The sequence below is a fragment of the Candoia aspera genome, chromosome 3 (assembly GCF_035149785.1).
Source record: "Candoia aspera isolate rCanAsp1 chromosome 3, rCanAsp1.hap2, whole genome shotgun sequence".
In the NCBI taxonomy this organism is placed as follows: Eukaryota; Metazoa; Chordata; class Lepidosauria; order Squamata; family Boidae; genus Candoia; species Candoia aspera.
In genome coordinates, this window is record NC_086155.1 from 57,114,618 (window position 1) to 57,136,358 (window position 21,741).

General features: G+C 40.7%; 1 protein-coding gene across 1 annotated transcript in view; it reads right to left on the reverse strand.

The window, feature by feature from the left end:
- ERI3 (ERI1 exoribonuclease family member 3) overlaps positions 1-21,741 on the reverse strand; it is a 299,426-nt gene that overhangs the window by 222,249 nt on the left and 55,436 nt on the right. The window contains exon 4 of the mRNA XM_063297801.1: positions 12,803-12,862. Coding sequence (XP_063153871.1) covers positions 12,803-12,862 — 60 coding nt within the window. The remainder of the gene's footprint in view (positions 1-12,802; positions 12,863-21,741) is intronic.

Genomic DNA, 21,741 nt, shown 5'->3' on the forward strand with positions numbered 1-21,741 from the left:
GACCCAGAAACAAATCGGCAACCAATGCAGCTCCCGCAAAAGAGGTGACACATGGGCAATTCTAGGCTTGCACAAAACTATGTGGACCGCTGCATTTTGAACCAACTGAAGCTTCCGGATACTTTTCAAGGGCAGCCCTATGTAGAGCGCATTACAATAGTCCAAACAGGAGGTAACTAGGGTGTGGATGACTGTGAGAAGGGCCTGTTGGTCCAGGAATGGGTGTAGCTGGTGCACAACACATAGTTTTTGCTAAGATAGCCAGCAAATGGAAGCTTCATTATCAACTATTCTTACCACTTGGAAGGGTTGAAGCTGGTGAGGAAGGAATCTGGATTCTCACACCAGAGAAAACCATTTTGTAAGCAAAAGGCAGATGGCAGAAACATTTAAGGCAAGGAAACACGTGGCCAAGGAAAGGACAAAATGACCCCGTATTCATACCTTGGTAGTAATATTTCATTCATTCATTCATTCATCATATTTATATAGCTGTCCACCTCATAATCAAGTGACTCTGGGTGGCATACAAGAAAGTTAAGAACAAAATATACAAATTAATATTAATATTAAAAATTATAAAAAGCACAAAACTAAGAACAGAATAAAAAAAGAGATTAGGCAAAGAGGAGGTGTTAATTACCCAGGAGCCATCTCAATATTTCACCAGTCCCCTGGGGTCCCCAGGCCTACTGACACAACCAGGTCTTGAGGGACCTCCAGAAAGCTAAAAGGAATGAGGCCAGCCTCACTTCAGGGGGAAGGATGTTCCATAAAGGGGGGGCCACAGCAGAAAAGGCCTGCTGCCTAGGACCCGCCAAATGAAACTCCCTAGTCGACGGGACCCACAGCATGTCCTCTCTACTGGATCTGGTGGGACGGGCAAATGTAATTGGGGAGAGGTGGTCCCTCAAATAACCCAGCCCCTACCATGTAGGGCTTTTAAAGGTCAAAACCAACAGCTTGAACTGGACCAGGAAACAACTGGTAACCAATGCAGCTCGTGGAGCAGAGGTGTAACCTCTGTTCTTCTGTAAAAACACATAACTGTGCACGCTGCTGCGTTCTGCATAAGCTGAAGTTTCCAGATACTCTTCAAGGGCAGCCCCATGTAGAGTGCATTACTGTAGTCCAACCAGGAGGTAAGTCACAAGTGACTGTGAATAGATTCCCTTGATCTAGGAATGGGTACAACTGATGCACAACACTGACACACAGTTGAGCAAAGGCCCTCCTAGCCACAACTGCCACCTGCTCCTCAAGCAGGAGTCATGAGTCTAGGAGAACCCCCAGATTGCACACGGGGTCTGTTTGGGGCAGTGCGACACCATCCAGCACCAAAGATGGTACAGTCCTAGGACCAGCAGGTCCCCAAACCCAAAGCTACTCAGTCTTGCCAGGGTTCGGTTGATACCTGTTGTTCCCCATCCAGACCCTCACAGCCTCCAGGCACCGGGATAAGATGCCCACAGCATCACTTAGTTTGCCAGGGACAGACAGCATACTGATGATACCTCACCCAATGGCAAGTGAACTCACCCAGCGGCCTCATGTTAAATAGGAGTGGAGACAGCACCCATCCCTGCGGCACCCCACACAGTAGGAGCCGAGGGTGGGAGCTCTCCCCCCAATCACCACTGACTGGAATTGACTGCTAAGAAAGGAGGCAAACCAGCACAACACTGCGCCACCCACCCCTAATCCTCTGAGTCAACCTGAAGGATACCATGGGCAATGGTATTGAAAGCTACCAAGAGGTCAAGTAGGGTGAGGATAGATGCACAACCACCATCCTGCCCATGCCAGAGATCATCCTAAACCACAACCAATGCCATTTCCATCCCATATCCAGGTCTAAATCCCAACTGAAAAGGATCTAGATAATCTGTTTTATCCAGGGTCTTCTGAAGCTGTTGTACAACCACCTTCACAATCACCTTTCCCAGAAAGGGGATGTTCAATACTGGATGAAAATTGCCCAGTATAATGGGGTTCAGTGATGGCTTCTTGAAGACAGGGTGAACCACATCCTCTTTAAGAGGTAATGAAACAACCCCGTCACTCAAAACAGAATTTAGCACCGCTAGAACCTACTCATACAACACCCCGGGGCCGCCTTAACCAGCCAGGAGGGGCATGGGTCTAAAGGGCAGGTAGCTGAGCTCACAATCCTAAGGATCCTGTCCATCAGGCCCAACAGGATCAAACCATTCCCAGATAACCAGGCAAGACTCCTCCCCAGGCACCTTCTCCAGACCTGCAAAAAGGCTAGAGTCCAACTGTGAGAGAATTCAAACAATTTTGTCTGACAGATACTGGAAAAATTATTCTGCATGCCCCTGCAGGGGGTTCTCCAAGCCCCCTCTACCCAAGAGGACACACGTCACCTGGAACAGGGCCACAGGATGGCTCTCCGCAGATGTAATAAGGGCAGAAAAGTACTAACACTTTGCCATCCTTACCACTACGAAGTAGGCCTTAATAGCGGCCCTAATCCATGTCTGGTCGAGTTTGTCCCCTGTAGAATGCCAGCAACACTCTAGATGTCTCTTCTCTTGTTTCAACTCACTTAGCTCCTCCATAAACCATAGGGAGTGCCAGGATCCACGAGAGGGGAGAAGTTGCATAGGCATGATCAGATTCAAAGTCTCAGCCAACCTCTTATTTCAAGCAGCGACCAAGGCTTCAGATGGACCATGCAGCAGAACAGCAGGAACAACCCCCAGCAAGCTCTGAAACCCATCAGGGTCCATCAGTCACTGGGGGTGGGCTGATCTAATGGGTTCAGCTTCCCTGCAGTGGATGGAGGCACCAGAGAATTCTATAGTAATCAGAGTGTGATCTGATCATGACAAGGAGGACACCAATTTCAGATTACACAGCAGCTGGTGATAGGAACACTGGATCTGGTGTGTGACTCCTGAGCCACCCCAGACCCCACTCCCAGAGAAGGCAGATTAAAGTCCCCCAAGACTCTAAGTCTGGGGAACTCCATTGCCAACCCAGAGATAAAGGAAAGTAGCTCAGGCAGGGAAGCTGCTATGCAGCAGGGAGGCTGGTACAACAGCAACACTTGCAACTGATCCTTAGAGCCCAACTTAATGAATAGGGTCTCACATCCAGTGACCTGTGGTGCTGTGCCCCTGAAGGCTGTAAGCGATTCCTGGATGACAATCGCCATTATATATAAACAGCAGGATTCCTGGGGATTGTCAGACGGAGAACTTCTTGTATGCATAGCTTTCTAATTCTCTGCAATACCTAAACCTTCTTATACTTGGAAGTGTGGAGCAGGAAGAGAGTCTAATTGTTACAGCTAGTATGAGGCCTTAGGAGATATTGGGACATTTTTCCTAGCAATCAGTTTGAATCATGTACATGATGAATCCAATCATAATCTGCCCTCACTCTCAGTTGTCTTTCTTTGTGGTTAATATACTGATAATTCAATTTTCTTAGTACAGGACTTAGTTTGTTTGTTTGTTTATTTTATAAATTTATTCACTGCCCATCTCTCCCCAACGGGGGGACTCTGGGCAGCTTACAAAAAAACAAGATTAAAATATAAAACCATTACAATTAAAAATACAATAAAAATATAAATATAATAAAATCTACATGGCAAAGAGATCTTAATCAGACCTTCAGTGTGGTAGGTCCCTCCGGATCACTTCATGGCACTAGCCATCCCCAGGTGTAATTATTTACCCTCCCATTCCAAGCCTGCCTACAAAACCAGGTCTTTAAACTTTTGCGGAAGTCCAGGAGCGAGAGGGCTTGTCTCACCTCTGGGGGAAGAATGTTCCAAAGGGCAGGAGCTACAGCAGAGAAGGCACGCTTCCGAGACCCCGCTAGATGGAATTCTTTTATAGATGGGGCCCGTAACATGCCCTCCCTGCATGACCAGATGGGGCAGGTTGATGTAATAGGAATGAGACGGTCCCTCAGATATCCTGGTCCCATGCCATGTAGGGCTTTAAAGGTGATAACCAACACCTTGAATTGGACCCGGAAGCAAACTGGGACCCAGTGGAGCTCACACAACAAAGGTGTTATGTGTGCAAATCTTGGAGCACCCAAGATTGTCTGCGCGGCCGCATTCTGGGCCAGCTGTAGCTTCCGGATATTTTTCAAGGGTAGCCCCATGTAGAGCGCATTATAGTAATCTATATGGGAGATGACCAGGGCATGAGTGACTGTTCGGAGGGCCTCTCGGTCCAGGAAAGGGCGTAACTGGTTTCATGTACCTTTATTATAACTCTGACCTTATCTGTACCTATTCCAGTTTGTCAAACTCATTCTTAGTGTGGTGCCTAAAAATGGATACAATATGAAAAAAACCAATGCAGAAGAACATAATAGTTATCTGTAACTGCAGTTCGGTGAGTGGTTACTTTATCTGTGAACTCAGATATATGGATTATCTGTTTGGAATTTTCTGGAGCCTTCCACCCATGCATAACATCTGTCTAGACAGAGTTTCTGCTGAACCTCTTCAGTTCCTAACATTGACACAACACAGACAAAGGAAGAGCAAAGTCACCTGACCCAAGTGGGTAGGATGGCAAGTTCTACCAATTCACAGATGTTCACTTGGGGCTGCAATCACAATTAAGGAAATGGTCCTCCATCATGGTTTTTGTGATCACATAAATGGGTGAGTAGCAAGTTCCTTTGATGACGGCGGGTCAGGTCACAATGTGACTGAAGAAAGTATGGCCTTTCCAAAATTTGTACCCCGCTGGGCACAGAAGTCCAGTCTATAAAACTAGACAAAGAAGGAGGCCAAACCAATGTAGCTGCCCAGTATAATTTGAACCAGAATATCCCAGAGAAAAGCTGCCAATGCTGTCATGGAGTTAGCACAGACTGGAATTGGGCATCGCTGTTTGTTCAGGTTGTAGCACAGACTGACTGTTGCTACCATCAATCTGGAGACCTTTTGAAGAGAAAGACCATGCCCTCTGATGAATTTTGAAAGGCCAGGGATAAATATTGGCCCCGATGAAACTATGTTATGTAATCCAAGTAAAAAGTGACAGCACAATGGACAATGAATGAAGCAGTGTTTCCAATGGCACTGATGGGCTGGGGGAAAAGGCAATTTAATGATTTAAATAGAAAGACTTAAATAGAATATATAAGAAATTTATACTGGAAAGAAACAAATATCTGAACAAAGAGCTATGAAAAATAGGGAAAAGAGGATGTCTTCATAAGACATACAGTTTTCCAGCTCAATGAGTCAATATCATGGTTATCAGAAAAGCAACCTTCCATGACAGAAGGTGAATCAGAGTGGTAATCAGTGGTAGTCACAGTAATCAGTGGTAGTCATTGGGGTGGTAGTCACTTAAAAGGTTTTAACATTACCATAAAGAGAACAAGGGAAGTATTCCAGGCTAGGAACAGTGGGGACACCAGAGGATAGAGATGTGCCATGTTTTTTATGAAACTCTCCATTAATAGGCATGGAGGGGGTTGTATTGGGTGAAGAATAAGGGAAGTGATGGACACAAAGTATACCCATGAGCTAATCTTGCTGTTTCAAAGCAAGAAAAAGGATGGACTACTAATTGCATGGGATTAAACTGCTGTTTTGGGCCAAACTGCTTAAAAAATTTCCATTTAGCTGCCTAAAAAGCCCTTCTGGAAGGCTTTTAAGAAACCAATATAACCTGCTGTACCTTATCCCCAAGGACCTTGGACTCAAACTGAAAGGTCCAAAAAAGGGGCAGACTTTGTGCCACCTTGCTCATTTATATATCAGACTACTATGAAATTGTCTGATATAACCTGGACAATCTGGTCATGGAAACAGGTTTGGAAGGCTCAGAGTGCCTTACAAAATGTGAGGAGCAATGGTAGGTTGATATGTTGTGATGTTCTGTGGCTGGACCAGACAACTTAGATGCTAAGAGGATATAGATGAAATCCTCATCTGAACATGGTGTGCTAGTTATGAAGACATCTGCTGGGGAGAGAGACACAAAGAGAAAATCTCCAATGAGATAGTCAGAAAACAGTCACCAGAGGAAAGATTCCATGATGCAGGTCAGAACCAAAAAGAACAATCTTATGGCCATGCATACAGAAGGGGAATAAAGCTACCAGTCTGAAGGGAAAGCATCCAAATATGGGTGAAGCAAATAAATAAAGTCTCAGCTATCATATGGCCCACTAAGTAGAGAACAACACAGGCTCTGATCCACATTAAAAAAGAGATCTTGTGTAGAAGTGCCTGGAGTTGCAGCGATAGTAGGAAAGCAACTCCTCTAGTAGTATCTGTCATTGCCCCTATGAATTGGATAATCTGTAGGGGAAGAAGGAAAGACTTCTCACAATTGACCCAGAGAGCTAAGTGCAATAGGAGCAGAAGGACTTGAGCTATATGGCATAATAGCTCAGCATGGGAATACACAATGTATTTAGCCAGCTGTCTAAATAAGAGAATAACCCTGGAGGTGGAGAAATAAAATGACAGGTGCTATATATTTAGAAATAACTGTTTTGGTCATGGAGAGGCCAATAAGTGAAAGATTGTAAGTGAAGGAAGGAGTGAAGGCAGAGTACTAGACATATTTGAAAACATGCAGCCTGCAGTAGAGAACCATAGGTACGATCTTAGAGAAGGTATGCAGCATCTGTTAGCAAAACATGAGGCACCTCCAGACATAACTCTGCCTTAGAAACAGTTGGGAGGTTTGCTGTGAATTCAATTTGATAATCCTGAAAAATGATCAGTGGAACCCAAAGATTGTAATAGAAGTCCACATATCTTAAAAACAAGCAAGGAAAACCCCAAACCTCAGTAAACAGTACTATCAAGATCAAAGATACCATTTTGAGCCTTTAGGCTTGTAAATATGTGCTGTACTGCGTTTTAGGCAGCCCCAACAACCAGCAGGAATCCCTGACCATGAAATGGTATGCTATTTCCATTTGAAAGACTGGGTAGATTTTGGTCAAGACATGAGCAGATCTGTGAACAGTAGCTGAAGGCAACAAAGCAGTTTTACTGCAGTCTCCATTTGCACACTGTTTTACAAAGCTTCTGTACTATGTCCCAGGTCTCATCAGTTTTACTGCAGAATAGTCCATCCTCATCAAATGGAAGATTCTCAATTCTAGATTTAGCCTCTAGTGTTATTCCAGTGGAGCAGAGCTAGGCATGATAATACACGGCGACAGAAGATGCTGTAACTTTGGCTGCCAAGTCAGTTGCATGACGAACCATATTTAATTCCTACCTGGCAAAACCTACTGCTTCTATTTGAAAAACATGGACTATTTGCCTTTTGTTCTCTGACAAATTAGAAGGAATGGAAATATCTTCTCTCACAAAAGATAATATTTTGCTTGATAGTTGGCAATACAGTATATAAAGAGAATCTCTGAAGAGTATAACTTGCCTCTGCAACTATCCAATTTTCTGCCTTCTTTGTCCAAGGATGCAGAAGGTTGTTGATGGTGGGAACCTGATTGCAATGTCTCCACTATAATGGAGATAGTGTTATTAGAATATGAAAGAGTATCCCTTTTCTTTCACACCATAAAGATTCTCACTGATTCACAAGAAATTAATGTGATATAAGTTGGCTTCTCCCAGAAGTATCTTGATTTCTTTAGCAAGACTGGAAGTTTTTGTTTTAGGACTGATGAAGTGGCAGCATCTTGAAATAACTGGTATATCAGGTCCTTTACCAATTGACATGCCTATTAAACCTCTAGACCAAAAGTCTGTGCCATCCTATCAATTCATTCATCGTAGGAATTGAGGACTTGAAAAAGAAATAGGTTCTTCAACTTGACTATTGGGCAATAATGATGAAGGAGAAGTCAAGTAAATCAAGGAAGTGCAAGCATTATAAAAAATGGACTGAGCACACTAAACAATGAAGAGGGGAGGTCCCTTGGATTCAATTTCAAGGCAAAAGAATGTGCCACTTTACCAATTTGTTCACTGTAAGAATTGAGGCCTTCTGAAGGAGAGCTGGATGCTTGATTCCAAGCATAACTGTTGATGAACACTCTTTGACTATTGCTTTCAAGCCAGTTCATACTCATCTAGCCACTGCCATCCAGCTGGTATTTACTCACTAATCAGAGTGTTGTGGGGTATTTTGTTAAAATCAAGATACATTGTGTTCACAGCATTCCCACAACCTAAGGAACAAACTAAGGAAATTATTTTTAATGAAGTAAGATTAGTCTGATGAGAAATGTTCTTGGCATTCCATACTGATTTTTTGTAATCCTACATTTTCTCAAGGTACTTACACATCAATTCCTTTATTATCTATACTAAAAAAAATTTCATGTATCAATACATGAAACAATCTGCTTTCTTGAAGTCCAAATTATATTGATTATGCTCAGCTTTATTTTTCCTTCAATCAATAACTCCAGAATTGCATAGCCATTTTCCCCCAAAGTTCCTGCTATCCCTGCTTTATCTACTAAATCTTCCCTATTGGTTAGGATCAAGTCAAGAATAGCTAATTACCTTAGAGTTTCCTCCATCTACCTCCTTTAAAGAAATTAGCTGTCAGAAATTTCTTGGAAAGACCATGCTTGGCAGAGTATTTCTCAGTAGATGTTGGGGTAATTCAAGTCCCCAGTCATTAGCACCTGATGCCTTTTTGAACTATCTGAGATTTAGAAAGTACCATCCACAACTTCTCCTTGCCTTAAGTCTCATACAGCAATATAAGAGGCACAGTCAGAAAATCATGGGTCAAAAACCACTGTTAAAAGATTTACAGAATGGTTGTGATCAAAATCCAACCCAGGATTCAAGGTAAAGGGATTTATTATCTATAGCAAGATTTGCTTTAAATAGCAAACACTGTCAAAGTTTTAGCAAAGAACAGGTTATTTGAATAATCACAGAATTACTGATTCCCTGCAATCCAGATCAGATTGTCACAAATATAGTTCCAATGTCTGATTGAGCCCAAAGAAATCCTTTTATCAAAGAAACTCTTATTTCCACTCAAGCAAAGCTGTGCTGGTGCTACTTAGATTAGATTGTGGTTGCAGGCCTATTAAGGAACAACAGCTTCTTCAAACAACCTTTAAACAATCTCACATTAGACATTCTTTTTAGCAATCTAGTCCTTTTCTCTTTCTGCACTCTCTAGTGCTCAGCTTGCAAAGTTGTGCTCTCACAGGTTTGGGGGCTGTATCCATGCTTGAGGGTCAAGTCCAGGGTTGCAGAGTCACAGAAGTGTAAGACAATTCTATCAGGACTTTAGTCACCCAACCTTTTATTCTCACCAGCTTCTGCTCTTCATAGGGAGAATTATCTTGGGGGGCCATGTTCCTTCTTCTGCTTATAACTCAGATCCTTTCAAATGCATCAGTAGTGTATAGTATAATTCCAATAGTACAGAAGTTCATTCTTGCTTCATAGAAAGCAATTTTCAGGGATTTCACTTGGATTTCTGTGCAGGTGTGGATCTTTCAGCGTATTGTGTAATTCCTCTCTTTTTATTGCTTCTGCTACCTGTAAACAAGTTGTATCCTTGGATTATGTATTTCAGTCACGAGAATTATCCTACTAGGACTTAGTTGTATAAAGCTTGACTCCAGTTTCTAAAGTCCAGCAATGTGGGGTCAGCAGCCTCTAGAAGTGAGTAGAAGTAACAAATGAAAACTTAGGTTTGGTTTTCTTTTGGGGGAGTTTGATTTCCATCAAGCTTCTTTAAAAATAAAAATCAGGCCAAGCTTTGGAAGGAAGGGATTAAGAGGCAAAATAAATGTCTTAAGCCTCTGACATCTAGTATGTGCCTTAACCCATTTACCCTCACCCTTCTAACATACATACACACAGGTTTACATTTAAATCATTCCCAATATGATATCACTGGCAAGATATGCAAAAGAAAATCTGGGTCCCAAACCAAAAACAGTTGCCCATTCCTGGTCTAAATCTCTTGCATTTTTTCTCTTTCTTGTGGTAAGTAGTTTCCCATACTGTAGCATTTCCTAAATTTTCTCCAAGAAATCTTTATGAACTCACTATCCCCGTCTTCTTAATGTTTTCTCAAGCACCAAGAATCTACATTTGTTACAGACACTGTTTTCAAGCAGGAAAACAGACTCTAGAGAAATACAGAGATGGTCTTGAAGAAAGTATGAGACAACCATTAGTAAAACATGAGCTTAGCTTGGGAAAACAGGAAAGTGTAAGAAACAAACTCCAGATTGCCCTGCCTTGATTCTCTTTGCAGAAGGGGAGGGAAGGCTATCAATCTTCTAAGTTTCTGCAAGTACAGTCTGTATCAGCAAAATAGAATTCTAGTTTTTCTTGTGGTATCTATTTCCTGGCCTGGCCTGGCCTACCTCAAAGGGTTAACAAAAACATACCACCAGCACTGTAACTCACAAGTGTAAAGGCCCCTTCATATTTTTTCTATTCATTATATAGGTCCCTACATATTATAACCTCAAAAAAACGTCATTTGTTTCTTATTTCCTGCTTCAGTGTCCAATACAGTTTAACCAAGAATGCACTGTGCCAAACTGTTCTGCTAAATTCCACTTTTACTGGAATAACTAAACCAACTTCCCACATTTTCTTGCAATATGGAACCGGTAACTTAGTATATTCATACCTGCATATTTCAAGGTAAATTATGAGGAAAACTCCAAGAAATGTGATGACATATTTACCAGTTCAGCTACCAGAACAAGTTATTATGGCCTGGTTTTAAAGAATTACATTACTAGTTCTGCATACTAAAAAGAAATTTTGGGAATTGTGCTACTTTTCTATGTCATGTCACAAATCCTTTTGAAACCAAGAGGAATTTAAAAATAGTTTATGGTATAGTGCAAATCCTAGCTCTCCAGAGAAGGCTCTAATGCTGTGAAAGGTGAAGGAAAGAGAAGAGGATGACCAGCAGCAAGGTGGGTAGACTCAGTTACAGTGACAGTGACTGTACTGTTGGAAGACCTGAAAGACCAGGTTAAGGAGAGATCATCATGGAGAAAATCTGCATGGTCACTAAGAGTTCAACACTGACTTGATGGTACATAATCAATCAAAACAGTGCAAATGCCTTCTCAAAGGAAAGAAAAGAAAAGAGTTTCCCTATTTAATTAATATAACATTTATTAAAAGATACTCAGTAAACAGGGATTTTAATAATAGTAATGGAAAAGCAGAGCCACGTTTTCATTGTGTGTGTGTGTGTGTGTATTTCGAATTTCGTCACTGTCCATCTCACTCAAAGAGCAACTCTGGGTGGTTTTACTAAATAAGAGCATTAAATGGGGGAAAGGGAACAATATTATTAGAAGACATATGCATGCTGGGAAAGAACAGAGAACTGTGTATGCCACTGAAAGTTCAGTCATTATTCTGGATGCCTTTTCTCTGTGACTTAACCTAGAAACCATTGATATAGGAGAAAAAGTTGCTGAATTATTTATTTATTTTAAAGATCTATACACTGCCAACATTATAAAACTCTAGGCAACTCAGAATTATAATAAATTAAGACATGATTCAATATACAAGATGTTCAGGGTGCAAGATACATTTATAAATAGGGATAATTTATACAGCTGTAGCTCAGTGGTAGAGCATGTATTTCAATCCTGATATTTCCTGGTAGGATTGGCAAAAGCTCATGGCTGAAACCCTGAAAAAATCCTGCCAGTCAGCATAGACAATAAGCAGTGAACTAGATGGAACAATGGCTTGAGCGATCATATTACAGTCAACGTAATACAATTTTCTATATTCTACAGGGGACATCAAGCCTTTGCTACAGTTTCAAATTTTCAAATGCCACCATAATGAAGTGGTGTTGCCCTTCCATACAACTATGAAAAATACATTCATTCTGTATTGGCCAAAATACTTAAGTTCCTTTCTCTGCCTTGTATTGAACTGTATTACAGCATGAGTACTAACTAAATTAACAGGAGGCAGGGTCCCCTCAGGCTTTGTTCATGGTTCTGATGAAGGAATGAGATCCCATGGGTAGTGAATGAACTATTAAGGTTAGTTCCCCTATTAATGAGAAGATAAAAGATAGGCCTTCTCCCCAGGATTAGCTGAAGCAGATCCCAATGAAGCAGGGAGGAAGGCTCACTACTGAATGTCATTCAGGATACCCAGCTGTCTTTCTTCCCTTCACCAAGCAATTCCATATTATCACTGAAGCAAGGGAATGCAACTTCAGCTTTTAATCAGATTTCCTCACACAGCTGCGGTTGCAATTATTTTGATCAAGAACTATTAGGCCCAAATCCTGAAGGGAGCAAAGCATCACATCATAGTCAGCTAGGATTCACCTCTTGAAGAATTCCATTCACGGAAACCAAACACCAAAAGCTATTGATTGTGAAAATTATTTCAGCTAATTAAGCTTTAAATCCTGTAAGAATGCCACATTAAGCAAATGGCATTATTAAGACTATGTCCTGTATACAGAAACCTTAAATAAAATGGTTTATTACTAAATATTTAAACTGGTATGTATATTATCTATTATCTTCCATGCAGTATTCTTAATATAACACTGAAGACCCTCTCCAGTAAGAGAATTTCCCCTACATATACCTCCCCTCATGACTTCTGGCAAGAGTCGAACACCTTTGACATGAACAGCTGGAAATGACAGATCAATGGTTCAATATTCACAACAGCATGTCACTGACGTGACAGAAAATGTTATTCTAATGAAGCTGTAATCATAGTCAAATTATGTGGTTCAATACAGAGGAAGAATAAGGGGGAAGGGAGAAATAGGGTCATGGGTCAGGAACGAAAGGTTGTTCCGCTTACCTCAAGCACTTGCTGGAGATTAGGCTGTCCATCCACCATGGCTTGAATAATTCCAGTCAGCTGAAACAAAAGAAATGCAGAAAACACATATCAGTGAAAAATTAAAGGGCCGTGGAAAAAGGATAGATCACCTCTATCCCATCCCCTTTTTTTTGCTGCTGCTGTTGCTTTCTTTGATTTTCTAATATACTAAATACTAATGCTAAAATACTATATAGAAAACATCAAAGGACAAACAACAAAGACAAGGAAGAATATTGTAAAACATTAAAAAATAAATATTTAAACACCATCTTTTGTTTACTGGAGTTCTTAAACACAAACAGGATATAATTGATCACTGTAGTGATTCCAAGTCAGATGGATGAACAAATTTCTTTCCCTGAAGGCTTACATTTAGATTACCTACTGGAACCTATATACTGTATTTCCTATTAATAACTTTGTCCTTTATCACTACTGTTATCTCCTTTCATCTTGTTGTACACAAAAAACTTAAAACAAAGCAACCTGTTTGCAGTGCTGACCTGGGAGAATCCATTTTCTTTAGTTCAAGGAGTTAAGACTAAATGCCTTCTATGCTCCTTTCCGAGCTACACAGATCACCCATTGATGAAATGTGTCGAGTTTCTCCCCCAGTATCTCTTTGTCACAGAACTGCAGTTTTGGAATTGCTGGTAATTTAGGGACAATTCAAGCTTTATCTCAAAGCCTAAGAATTCTAAAAATACCACCATAAACATCTATGTGGTTCAGAGCAAAGCAGTTTTTTGTAAGCTAAATATTGTGAGGCCAATCATTCTAGTTTTTTCAACTATTTTGAAAATTCTACTGCTATAGTTCCTAATGCTGCAGTAATTATGGGGACAACCTTTGTTGGCTTATTTTATAATATCTGTATTTCACTGGGTAAGTCTCAATATTTTACAATATTTTCCAGTTCCTTTTGAGCCACTCTGTTGTCATTTGGCATTGCTCCATCTGTAAGTAAAGCCTACTTTTCTTCAACTACTGTGATATCCAACAAATTGCATTCTAGATGTCAGTCTGAATTCGAAAGTTCCATAACATTTTTATATGGTAGTTCTGGAGCACTCTTTCAACACTTCAACACAATTCCAACGTATCATTTGCCCTGCAATCATGTCTGGGCAATGTTGCTTCAACCACTTTTTAGGTGATAAACAGTCTTATCTTTCTCTTTGTATAATCTACATTTGGTGTTTCCTGTTTTTTAAATGTATGTTTTTATGGCACTTGCTGCTAGGGCTTGCTTTTATGTTGTACATGGTAACTCTTACGTTTCCTTCTTGATGGATCCAATCTAAAGCCATTATCAAGTTACTACTTTCTTTCAGGTATTGATTATGCAGAGGCTTATCTTTCCAATTTTTCATTCACGGTTATAAATGCTCGGTTGTGTATGCCCCCTTTGATTCCATCACATTCAAAAAGTTTGCCTTGCAGACCTTAACATCCTCCCTTTGCTTGCTTTTATGTAATAATTTACACCTCTGATTTCATCCTCCACTGTCTGGTACACATGCAATTAAAGACCACCAATTTTCCTTGGTAAATACAATCTATGTTGCTTATTGGGTGTAGTGATGTATTGTCTTAAGTTTGGGGTCTTGTGATCTAAAGCATCTAGTTCAGTTTTTACCCAGTCAACAATACCTGTTGTGTAGTATATTAGATGACTGCCCAAGAATTAATGGCTTCGATTGTATTACTGCAAGTCAACTTCAATACTTTTCTAAACTTGTGCCAGATATTCCAAGCTGATCTTCTTTACTTGAAACGCAAAATATTATTTGTTTCTAAATACCCAGATACTTACAACTTTCCTCATTGTTTGTCATACCTTGATTCCATAGTTCAATCCGATCTAAGTATTATTTTTTCCTTTTTTTATTCCCAGTGTTGCCTACTTATTCAAGGCAAATTTGTTTTTGATATAATCATTAAAGACTCAAATTGTATTTTAAAATGACTGTATTTCTCTAGATGATTTTGCATATAATTTCAAATCATCAATGTACAGCAAATGAGAGACTTGTGTCCCTTGATAATTCATAACCTAAATGATCGTAAGTGGAATCATATTAAAAAGCAATGAAGAAATATTTAAAATGTTCAAATTATTGTTAACATTGGAAATGGGATGTCATGAGTACTGATGGTGAGCAGGAGGGGGCCCCTATCCAGGGGGGAAAACGCATGTGTAGTAGTGAGGAGTTGAGCAGTCACTCAAAGAGACACAGAACAGACCCGCCTTGACTTTTGGGGTTTATCTGTCTGGGTTTTCTCACGCTTCTTCAGTTTGTTAGGATTTTCTGTCGAATGTAGCAGTAATAAACACTAGAAACCTACTCCTCGTCTCAGCGTGGTTCCTGACTGTTAGGACATGGAAGAGGAATTAGTAAAAGATTGTATGGTAAAATGGGCAAAAAAATTTCAATATAACATCCAACTTGAACAGTGGGAAAATATGTGGTTAAAGGGTCTTAAATTTACAGTAAGTTATAATCTTAAATAACATTTCTATAAGATGATGTATAGATGGTATCTGACACCAGATAAACTTTCTAAAATGTATATAGGAGTATCAGACGTCTGCTGGAAATGTAAAAGACATGAAGGACATTTTACCCCTTTGGTGGTCTTGTAAAAAAGTTAAAGAATACTGGATGAACATATATATAACTATTCGAAAGATCTGAAAATGTATATTCAATTGAGATAAGAAATTTTCTTATTAGGGATGATGGACATACACATAGAAAAAGTGCATGATACTTTACTTCTTTATATGATAATGGCTGCAAGATGGCTTTTGGCCCAACATTGGAACAACCAGGCATTACCCACAGTTGAGGAGTGGTTAGTTAAGCTTTCGGAATTAGCGGGAATGGCGAAACTGATGGCTATTATAAAAGAAAAAACATTTGATAAAATTTAAGAAAGACTGGAAGCCATTCACCGACTTTTTGCACAAAACTGAACATAGTCAAATAGTGACATATGGTTTTGATTATTAGTTATAATGATAGATTATTGGGAAAAGTAGAAGCAATAATATAAAGTTAAACAAAGGTTGTATGAAAGGTTTTTTGTATATATCCTTTGTAAAGGAAGTCAGAAGTCGCTTTGTTAAATGTCTATATATGTTTGTATCTCTTGTTTCTTCCTTTTTTTTCTATTTTCTGTTCTACACCTCTATTCCTTCTATTTCTCATACTTTCACTGTAATTTTTTTCTTATTTTTAAGTTATACATTACAAAAATAAAAATAATTAAACACAAAGACATATTAAAAAGCAATGAAGTCTCCTAAAAAGATTACTCTTCTGAATTTGATTTCTCCACATTCTTCTTTGTTTGCCATCAGTGTTGTTTTCCATAGTTTTTCTACTGCATTATTTTAAAGCATTATAATTTCGTTAATTACACAAATGTCCAAACATTTTAAAATCCAACAATGAGGTAGTGAGCCATACGCTTTTCTGAAATCTGGGCAAGCCATATAGTTTGTCTTTACACAATTTTGAGTTTTTAAATAATTGTTTTATCAAACAAAATTTAGTCTTTTGTACCTTTAGAATTTTTGAAATTCTATTTTTTTTCTACAAGGTATAATGAATTTGAAATCAGGTTTCTGTAGATGTTACTGGCAATGATTTCTGTTAACAACTTGAATGTTGTAGACAAATGATTGGATGAAAATTTTGGAGTATTGTTCCTTTTATTTTGTCTTTCATGATCAGAAATATTCAGATGTAGTGAGTCTATTGATCCTTGCTGTAACATTTGATTGAAATGATTTGCAAGACGAGAATGGATAGATGTTTTAGCCAAAATCCATTAGCCTTCTCTTCCTGATACACTCAAATTCTTCATCCTCTTACCTTGTTCTTTTACAACTATTATAACTACAATATTTTCATTTGTTTTTCTGTGCCAGACATCCATTTCATTGTGTTTTGTTTGGTTATTCCAATTATTTTTCCAAAATTCCAGTTGTTTTTCCTTACTTTTAGGGATGTTGGTTTCTGTGCTTTTAAATTAGGCTTTAGGGAAAAAAATTGTTTGAAATTGACTATTTTGCTGGAATTGCTTGATCCTACTTCCATATTGTCATGTTACCCATTTCAATGTGCTGTTAACATTGTAACGTTTCACATGTCATCTTCTGTTCCGTGTTCCTTCACCCGGATTTTTCCATTCCCTCGCCCTCCGTTGTTTTGAGGGCTTGGAATGTATGTTTGGGTTTGCGCTCCTGCTCAAGGTTACTTTCCCAGGCGCGTCTAACGGCTCCTAGCACCTGGGAGGGGGAGCGCCCTGACGAGGGATGGGGCGGAACTTGCTCACAGGCAAGGCTTTTAAGTTTGTATTTGGCGCGCTTTTGCTCATTCTCAGCTTTCTCTGTATTTGCATACTATTCCTTTAATAAATCAGTTATCTTTAAGCCCGAGCTTGTGAGACTGAGTATTTGGGATTAGGCAACCGTTACATAAAGCTGAGAATCATTTCAACCATTTTCCGCTAGCCCCATCCAATCGCTGGATCAGAGGGAACGCTAGCGATGACCGAACATCAGCTTCGCGCAAGTGATGGGAGTGAGGAAGAGCGGGAGGCGGCAAGGATCCGGCCAGCTCTAACCTCGAGAGCGCAAAGAGCAGCACGTCGGGAGATGCGGGATGCCCAATTAGATGAATTGCTGATATCCATGCAGGAGAGCCTCAGGAGTGAACATAAAATTGTAATGGAAAGAGCACCGGGGAGGGGGTCTCCACAACTATCCTGGGAGCCCGAAATTCCCCTGTCACCGAGGGTGGTGGTAACCAACCAACCTCTGGAAGAACCGGTCACTCCTGCTCGTATGAGGGCATTGGAAGACAAAATGGATCTAATAGTGACAATCCTTAAGGATCTCCCCAGAGATGCAGAGCCCACCCCGGAGGATTGGGAGGAAGAGCCGTCACAGTACCCCAGGCATAGCACCCTGCCATCCAGGGGGAGAAGCAAGACTCGATCAGCCCGTCAGGCGGGGGGGCGAGAGGCAAGACCTCCTAGGGATCGGCCACCCATGGGGGCTCGGCGTACGCTGACATTCGCGGAACCGCCACAGCCAGCTGAGCCGGCAAGAAACTTCCCACCATTTGGGGTGAAGTTCGATGGGGATCCCACTACGCTCTCCTTCTTTATCACTAATGCCAAGCATTATATGGAAGATTGGGGCCGGAACTTTCGGTCAGAACATGGCAAAATCAATTTCATTGCCAACAAACTGAGAGGAAGGGCAGCTGATTGGTATGTACAACTGTGCCAGGCTGAGGCAACTGAGTTAGAGGACTTCGATGACTTTTTGTGGGCACTTAAACAGCATTTCAAAGACCCTCTAGCCCAAGAAACAGCTAAAAACGCCCTGAGGAAACTCTACCAAGGGTCCCTCTCAGTTGCCAATTATGTGCTGGAATTTAAAGCTTTGTCAGGGAAAGTAGAAGACTGGTCTGAGCCAACTTTAATTGAAATGTTTAAGCAGGGGCTAGAACCAGAAATCCTTCGCTGGGCACTAGGAAGAGATGATCCTAAAACGCTGTACGGGTGGATTCAGTTGGCGGGCAGCGCAGAAAATGCCCTGCAAACCTATGCCCATACCAAAGAGCTTAGACAATCTCGTCTTGCTAGAGGAGCGCGTACATCTGGGCTTGCCAGCCGCCCCAAACCGAAAACCTGGGAAGAAGAAAGGGAACGACGATTCTCCAAAGGTCAGTGCCTGAGATGTGGGAAAGAAGGGCATCGAGCCACATCGTGCCCCAGACGTCGTGCAGAGGAACGACAGACGAAACCTGCAATAAAGTCGCCTGCGCCTACTCTACCGCGGAAACTGAAAGCGGCCGTCGCAGAACTGGACCCCCCAGAACTACCCTTCGGAGAAGAGGAAGAAGAGTTGCAATTCGAGCAGCCGGCGGGAAAAGCCTACCACCTGCCCTGAAGGGCGCCCTAGGGCAGGTGGAAGAAACCGGGCGTAACCACAATTCGGTGAGTGGAAATTTCCCCACACTGACTGTTAAAGTTAAACTGGGCTCAAAAACCAAAACTGTGGAAGTTTGGGCCATGCTAGACTCGGGCTGCTCCCGTTCCCTTATGCACCCTGATGTCGTAGCGGCTCTGGAACTGCCCACGTTTCCTTTGCCAAGACCTATGATCTTCACCCAATTGGATGGAACTATGGCGGGAGGGAAAGCAGTCAATCATTCCACGGGACTGGTAGCCTTGCAGATGGGCTCCCATCAGGAAAAGCTGCCATTTGTTGTAGCTCCAGTGGGGGGTCCTCTGGTTATCTTGGGGATGCCCTGGTTTGTGCAACAAAACCCTTTTATCAACTGGCTACATAGAACTGTGACTTTTGCGGATGGATTTTACAAAGTACCCGAAAAGGACCTACTGGAAGACATGGAGGGGTAGCGTATACTACTGTGCAAACGCTTCAACCTCTTGAGGGATTACCCAATCAGTAGCAAGATTTTGCTGAGGTATTTGGGGAAAAGGAAGCAGATCGCTTGCCACCCTACCGAAAAACGGACTGTGCCATTGAATTCTTACCAAACGTAAAATTGCCTCACCCCAAAATATACCCCATGTCTCCCAAAGAGCTCACTACGCTAAGGGAGTTCATTGACAAAAACCTGGCTAGGGGTTTCATTGAGCCTGCTAATTCCCCGGTAGAAGCCCCTGTCCTATTCAGGCCAAAAAAGGATGGGCCATTACGGCTTTGTACCGATTTCCGCGGGCTCAATGCGGTCTCAATATTAAATAAATATCCTTTGCCCCTGATCAAAGAAACGGACGTCACCACGTTTCCAAAGCCGTTTTTACAGCAAAAGCCTCTTTTTCCCAAACGTGCCATCTCCTCTCAGTTTCAGTGAATTTGCGAGAGAGGTATGCACAGGGTTTTCAGGCGCCAGAGTGGTCAGATTGTAACAAGATTGCTCCTATGGAGAAATCAGAAGCATCTACTTGTACAACGAAGGGTTTAGAGGGGTCTGGATGCTGTAAAATTGGCTCTGTGGTAAAGATTTGTTTGAGCGCTTCGAACGCCTGCTGACAGGCTGGAGTCCATTTAAGGAGCGTGCCTGGGTTCTTTGAACGTCGCGTATCCCCCTGTCCCCGTTTTCAACTGTCTTAGAAGTTGCTACCGCTATTTTAATTTTTTCCACGATTTCTGCAATTATTTTTATAAGAATTTTATTAAGTTTGAAACAAAGATAAAAACTACAAAAAAAACTACAAAAAGAAAAAAAACTAAGTGTGAAACACAAGATAAAAAAATTTTGAAGTTTACATAAAGAGATGACTTCCAACTTTCAAGAAGAATATACAGCAATTTCCATAATCAATCCCTTACTCTATATCAAAAGATCACATTATTCCTATAAATCATTCCATTAGCACATTATAAAAATCACTAAACACAATTGCTCCTTCCCCTTAAAATAAAAGAAAAAGAAATATAAAAACCTCCAAATCAACCCCAAAACATTTAATTATTTCCTTTCTACCGCTATTCTATATATTTCTGTCCACTAATAATAGAAATCAAATTATAAAAACATTTAAATTGTCTACTTTTATAATTAATACTATAACAATCTTAACCCTATTAAACCTAAAACCAAGCAATTATTATATCTTATACACCTTAAAAATCAAAGAAACCTTAAAAGCAATCCAGTAAATCTTAATACAAATCATTAAAGAAAAGTAGAATCATACAAGCCTTAATATTCTTAATTTTTTACACCTCCTCAAAATATACCAAAATATTTACATATCTCCATATTACACATAGGGAATTTTTCATACAGAAATCAAACAGCTTAACTGCCCCCTTAGAAACTCAGACTCAGCAAAAAAATCTCCCACAGAGCAGAGCTTCTTCTTTCCCATAACATTCCATCAAAAAAACCCAACCCCATTTGTAGTTTGCAAGTCAGACTGTACCTTTAACCCCTTCAGTACCAAAAAGTAATCGTTGACTGGCATTTCAACAAAAGCTTCAATCTCACTGTCAGTGGAAACATCTCTTTGTTAAAATCTTCATCTTCTTCCATGACGTCCTCAGCCAGAAGACACATTTTAAAGCTGATATTGTCTGCAATGTCCCAAACATCTTGTAAAACTGCTTGACAGGTATCATAAAAGATCTGTTTAAACTCACAGCAAAGCTCACAACGGAACTCTGAAAAAGTCTCTTTGAAATCCCCCATGTTTCAGGCAGTAGATTATGACACCCCCTAGATTCTTGACTAGTGAGAGTAGAAGTTAATGAGTTAATGGAAAATCTCTGAAAGTTGTTGACATAAGAGATAGTATGCTAACAAGCAGCTCCAGGGAAAGTGAACAGAAGGTTTAAGATGCAAAACAGCAGATTCAACGTATAGGAAAATATTAAATCCTTCCAATTTAATACAAAAATAATAACAGGGAGACAATTATTTATTCTCAGTCCTCATCAATATCCAAATGGGAAAACAAGCCAAAGCTTAAAAAGATTTTTGAAAATTAATCCCAAAAATAACAACAAGCACCAAGAGAGATCACTTCTCCTTGCTATAGAAAGTCTCCCTTAGGGTACGTAACTTTAAAAAAATATATAAATTGGATGATTTAGAAATGGGGTGGCTCAACCTAGTGTCCCTTTAAGGCTACAGCGCAGCTTGGAAATGACGTCCTGGCCTCCCGGTGACTCTTACCCTATCAGCGCGAACACTGTTTGTGATTCTCAGGCTGCAAGTCACCATTCCAGAGGGCAGATGGGATGATTCCAAGTGTTTTCTTTGTCTGTGAAAGTGCTCTTGGGCTTCAGGAAAAGCCTGCCCATGCCCTAAAAAAACCCCGCCCCTGTCAGTTCTGTCTGCAGAGCTCATGGACAT